General features: G+C 37.3%; 1 protein-coding gene across 1 annotated transcript; it reads left to right on the top strand.

Moving 5' to 3' along the window:
* The first annotated feature begins 883 nt into the window (after positions 1-883).
* LOC121251050 (receptor-like protein kinase 5) lies at positions 884-4207 on the top strand. Its single transcript, XM_041150350.1, has 2 exons — positions 884-3538; positions 3701-4207. Exons 1-2 carry the CDS (start codon positions 898-900, stop codon positions 4153-4155), a joined length of 3096 nt encoding a protein of 1031 aa, XP_041006284.1. The 5' UTR covers positions 884-897; the 3' UTR covers positions 4156-4207.
* The last annotated feature ends 1356 nt before the right edge of the window (positions 4208-5563 follow it).

Genomic DNA, 5563 nt, shown 5'->3' with positions numbered 1-5563 from the left:
AATGCATGCTTGATTCCTTGACCACCCTATCTCGTGCTGCTTGAGTGAGATTTCTCCATTATTAGAGTGGGAAGTTTGGTAGAAAATGTGGTATCGGTGCTATGAAAAGAATATGGGGTTTTTGATCTTCCAAAGTGAGTCAAGGTCTTTCATTTTGTTTGTTTTTTGAGGCCTACCAATTAAATTGGTCTCTCAATTTATCTTTCCCTTTGTTGACGACAAATGCCCCAAACAAAGTGCATCCCACGTAAATCAGGTGTGTTGTATAACAATCCATTTGATTTAAAATTGGGTATGTCTAGTGATGTGATTTAGGTGTGTTCACACTAAATTTATTACTCGTAGTTATGATGGTAAGCGAATCGAATCGAATTAGAGAAATGTTATGCATAAATCACTATTCACTTTCACACTTCACACGTAGTTTTTTTATTAGATGTGTAGATGTTTTTTACATGATACGGGATGTGAGATGGTGAATTGTGGCTAATGAAAATTTTCAATTGCAAAACAGTGTTTCTACGGAAAACGAGGACTTGAGCATACAATATCCACTTCATACTAACTAACTATAGTACACTCTTAGAAACTTGGTGACGGTAATTAACTTCTAACTATATATATATATATATATATATATATATACACACACATAAAGGGTTTCGTTTTGATTATCTATATTGTTTTTATATAATGGAGCCAGGCTGGACAATTGGACAGGACTTTTTAATTATTGATCAACAACGAATTCCAAAATGGGCCTACAATTAAGAAAATCGTGTCACTATTTTTTTTTTTTTTTTTTTTGCCTTTTATTTTTTACTGATTTTCACATGTTAAAAAGACCAACGTTGAGATAGAGTTCAAACCAAATTAGCTAACGAACTCAACCTCAAAATGTCGAGGACAATCCCAACATCTGTTGATTTCTCTCTCTACGCCAACAACTTCATGATCATTCTCCTCCTCCTCCTCCTCCTCTGCCATGCCAACTCTCAGCTTAGTACTCAAGAACAAGCAGTGCTGCTTAACCTAAAGCAACACTGGCAAAACCCGAATTCTCTCAGCGTTTGGATTCCATGGAACTCCTCCTCCCACTGTAGTTGGTTGGGGATTACTTGCTTCGATGGCTCAGTCACTGAACTACACCTCCAGAGCAAGAACATCTATGGAACAGTTCCACCCTTCATTTGCAACCTCAAGAACCTCAAAGCCATTAATCTTTCGGATAACTACTTCAGCTCAACTAAGTTTCCGAGAGCTCTCTATAACTGTTCCAAGCTCGAAGACCTCGACCTCTCACAAAACTACTTTGCTGGAGCCATCCCCGATGACATTCATCACATGGCTTGGCTTCACAATCTCAACCTCGGAGGCAATAGCTTCTTTGGAAACATCCCATCATCTGTCGGGCAGTTGACAGAACTAAGGACACTTAAACTTTTTGCGTGTTCGTTTATCGGTTCTTTACCACCAGAGATTGGAAACTTGTCCAATCTGGAAGAACTAGGATTGGCATTTAATTCTAAAATGACACCGAGATTGCCTTCCGAGTTCACCAAGCTGAAGAAACTGAAGCTTTTATGGATGGCCCAAATGAATTTGGTTGGGGAAATCCCTGACAAGTTTGGAGAGATGGCTTCACTGGAGCATTTGGATTTGTCCAGTAACTATCTGACTGGGAAAATTCCGAGCAGTTTGTTAATGCCAAAGAATTTACGTATAGTTTATCTTTACATAAACAACTTGTCTGGAGAGATTCCTCGGGTTGTTGAAGCTTTGAACCTAGAAATCATTGATCTCTCCGAAAATAATTTCACTGGGACAATTCCCGATGATTTTGGAAAACTCAGAAAACTGTCGGGTCTGAGTTTGTTTTGCAATCAGTTATTTGGAAAAATCCCAAATAGCATTGGCCGTCTTCCGGGGCTTATAGTTCTTAAAGTGTTTAGCAACAATTTTTCAGGTACTTTGCCTCCAGACCTTGGTCGGTATTCAATGCTTCAAGAGTTTCAAGTTGCGACCAATATGCTTACAGGCCAGTTGCCAGAACACTTGTGTGACAATGGAAGGTTGTTGGGAGTGGTAGCTTTTGAAAACAACCTCGATGGAGAATTGCCCAAGTCTCTTGGAAATTGTAGCAGTTTGATTATTGTCAGAGTTTCCAGTAATCAGCTCTCTGGGTGTATTCCCAGTGGCCTGTGGACATCTCAGAACATGAGAATGTTGATGTTAAGTGATAATTCTTTTACAGGTGAGCTTCCTGAGATATTGTCACGGAATCTTTCACGGTTGGAGATCTGCAACAACATGTTTTCAGGTAAAATTCCGGAGGGAGCATCTTCCTGGAGGAATTTGGTGGTTCTTGAGGCTAGTAATAACCTCTTGAATGGCACCATTCCTCAAGGATTAACAATTCTTCCTCATTTGACAACTCTTTTGCTTGATCAGAACCAGCTCTCGGGCTCCCTTCCATCAGATATTATATCATGGAAAGCCCTTAATACTCTAAATGTTAGCCGAAATGCAATCTCTGGACAGATTCCAGGGAAACTTGGTTTTTTACCAAGCCTTTCTGAATTGGATTTGTCAGAAAACCAGCTATCTAGCCAAATTCCACCGCAACTTGGCTTTTTGAGGCTCACTTCCCTCAATCTTTCTTCCAATCATCTGAGTGGGAGTATCCCAATTGAATTCGAAAATGATGCATATGCCAACAGTTTCTTGAACAATCCTGGCCTTTGTGCTAATCGCCCTTCATTAAACATCAACGAGTGCAATTCGAAACTCCAAAATCCAAGCAAAAATTCACACCAATTAATGGCTTGGATTATAAGTCTGGCGATAGCAGTTGTTCTAGGTTTGTTAATCTCATTATTTATAATCGGAGTTTATGGAAAAAGAAAGCATGGATTGGATTCCACATGGAACATCACCCCATTCCAGAATTTGAATTTCACAAAATCAGATATTTTGTCAGGATTAACAGAAAAAAATGTGATTGGTTGCGGTGGATCAGGGAAGGTATATTGTGTTTCTTTGAATAATTCACTTGATCTTGTTGCTGTGAAGAAGATATGGAATAACAGAAAGCTTGAAGAAAAGCTTGAAAAAGAATTTCTAGCAGAAGTTAAAATACTGAGTTCAATTCGACATTCCAACATAGTGAAATTGCTCTGTTGCATCTCCAGTGACAACTTAAAGCTTCTTGTGTACGATTATTTGGAAAATGGTAGCCTAGACCAATGGCTGCACAAGAAGAGTAGAGCATCAACTGTCTCAGGTTCAATCCATCATGTTGACCTAGATTGGCCTAAGAGGTTACATATAGCAGTCGGGGCTGCTCAAGGGCTCGCTTACATGCACCATGACTGCTCACCACCTATTGTTCATCGAGATGTGAAGTCCAGCAACATCCTTTTAGATCTCGAGTTTAATGCGCAGATAGCTGATTTTGGTCTTGCCCAAATGCTGATCAAGGAGGGAGAATCTGCTACAATGTCATCTGTGGCAGGCTCTTTCGGCTACATAGCTCCAGGTGTACTATAACATCAAAACTTCCCAAGTTTCATTTTTTATATAATATAATTCACAGAAGTTTTATTTTTTTATTTTTTTTAAGAAAAGAGTTAGGGTCACATGTTCAAGAGTGGCCTCAGAAGTTTTATTATTTATTGTTGTTGTTCACTTGAACCTGCAGAATATGCTCATACGACACGAGTGAATGAGAAGATTGATGTTTATAGTTTTGGAGTTATCCTTTTGGAGCTGACAATAGGAAGGAAAGCTAATGACGGTGATGAACACACATCTCTTGCAGAATGGGCATGGCGATATGTTCAAGAAGAGAAATTTATAGCTGATGCCTTGGATGATAAGGTCAAGGAACATTGTTACATGGATTCCATGTGCTGTGTTTTTAGACTCGGACTCAGTTGTACTCGCACACATCCTTTTACGCGGCCATCTATGAAAGAGGTGTTGAAGGTTTTGCTACGATGTTACAACCAGCTCTTACTCGGTTATGGAGAGAAGATTAATGGTGCAAGTCATGCTTGCGATATAGATGTTTTTCCCCTCAAGAGTTCGAAGCGTGACAGGATGCTAGAACATGATGATGAAGATGATGGTGTAAGTTTGGCATCCATCGTTTGATCAAGACTACTCACTTCTTTTGATGAAAACGCTCTAATTAACATCGTATTATAGAGATGAGATGTATAAATAAATAAATGTTGTAATCAGTTGATAATAATTAAGCAAGTTTTTGATCTCCTAGCAAGCCTAGAGTTATTAAAATCTCAACCATTGTTTCAAATTAAGTAATTATTATTTTATCATCAGATCAGTACTACTCATTAAAGTTGACTGAATCTTAAAAAAGATAAATAAATATTTATTTATTTTTATAGCTGAACATCAACTATACTTAATATGAAAATAAGAGAAATTCTACATGAAAGCCTTATACCACATACCTTTACTTAATTAACATGTGATTTGTCATTTTTGTCCATGTGTATTTAAATATAAGAGCAAAAATGACAAATTATATATTGGTCAGGTAGAGGGGTGTGGTCATGTAAGGCTTCCTTATATATAGCATTTCTCTAAAAAGAATGGTTGAGATTAGGGGTGAGCACCAATAGTCTTTTTTTTTTTAGTTTCATATGTAGCCTATTTTTTGAAAATATTTTTTGTGGGCTTTTAAATTATAGTTTTTCCAAAAACTAAAAACTAAAACTAAATTATTCATAGCTAATTTACTTCTATACTAATTATCTAACTTATTTTTATACTAGACTTATACTATAGTGTCTAATTACATTTTATTATAGTATAGTATTACATATTATTTTTTGTGTCTAATTGCATGTTATTATACTATAGTATTATATGTTATTAACTTAATATATTAGACATACTTATATACTAGTGTCTAACTTATTTATAGCTTATTTCTACACTAGACTTATTTCTAATATCTAATTACATGTTATTATACTTTAGTAAATTATTATGTGTTATTAACTTATTATACTAGACTTATTAGTTAATGCTATATTAGTGTCTAATTTATTTTTATACAAGACTTATACTATTGTGTCTAATTATATGTTATTATACTAATTGTTGGATTATGGGGTTCAGCAATCTCCTTTAGGGACTTGCTAGACTTATGGGAGTCTATCGATGCTTGACAGCCCAAACCGCCGTGCACCTTGCGTGTACTGCGAAGCCCCTCATGTCCGCCCGCAGCACGTATAGATGTGGGGCTCTGCACTGCCAGAGTATATAAATAAATAAAGTTACGCCTATGCTAACAGCAATTGCCTTTAGCCTAGTAGTAAGTGCTTGATTCTAACAAGTGGTATTAGAGCTAGATTACGGGTTCAAGTCCCCAAGGTGTCGCTGGGGGGAAGATTGTTGGATTATGGGGTTTAGCAATCTCCCTTAGGGACTCGCTAGACTTATGGGAGTCTATCGATGCTTGATAGCCCAACCCACTAGTGCACCTTGCATATACTGCGAAGCCCTTCAAGCCCGTCCGCAACATGTATAG

Source organism: Juglans microcarpa x Juglans regia, chromosome 2D (genome assembly GCF_004785595.1).
Source record: "Juglans microcarpa x Juglans regia isolate MS1-56 chromosome 2D, Jm3101_v1.0, whole genome shotgun sequence".
NCBI classification, from domain to species: Eukaryota; Viridiplantae; Streptophyta; class Magnoliopsida; order Fagales; family Juglandaceae; genus Juglans; species Juglans microcarpa x Juglans regia.
The sequence above is the reverse complement of the archived record's forward strand: the minus strand, read 5'-3'. Positions and strand labels throughout refer to the sequence as shown.

Bases quoted from the DNA above. Each gene is read 5' to 3' on its own strand.
- LOC121251050 (XM_041150350.1), top strand. From the start codon at position 898: ATGTCGAGGACAATCCCAACATCTGTTGATTTCTCTCTCTACGCCAAC. The intron at 3,539-3,700 runs GTGTACTATAAC...TTGAACCTGCAG, and splicing joins TTTCGGCTACATAGCTCCAG to AATATGCTCATACGACACGA.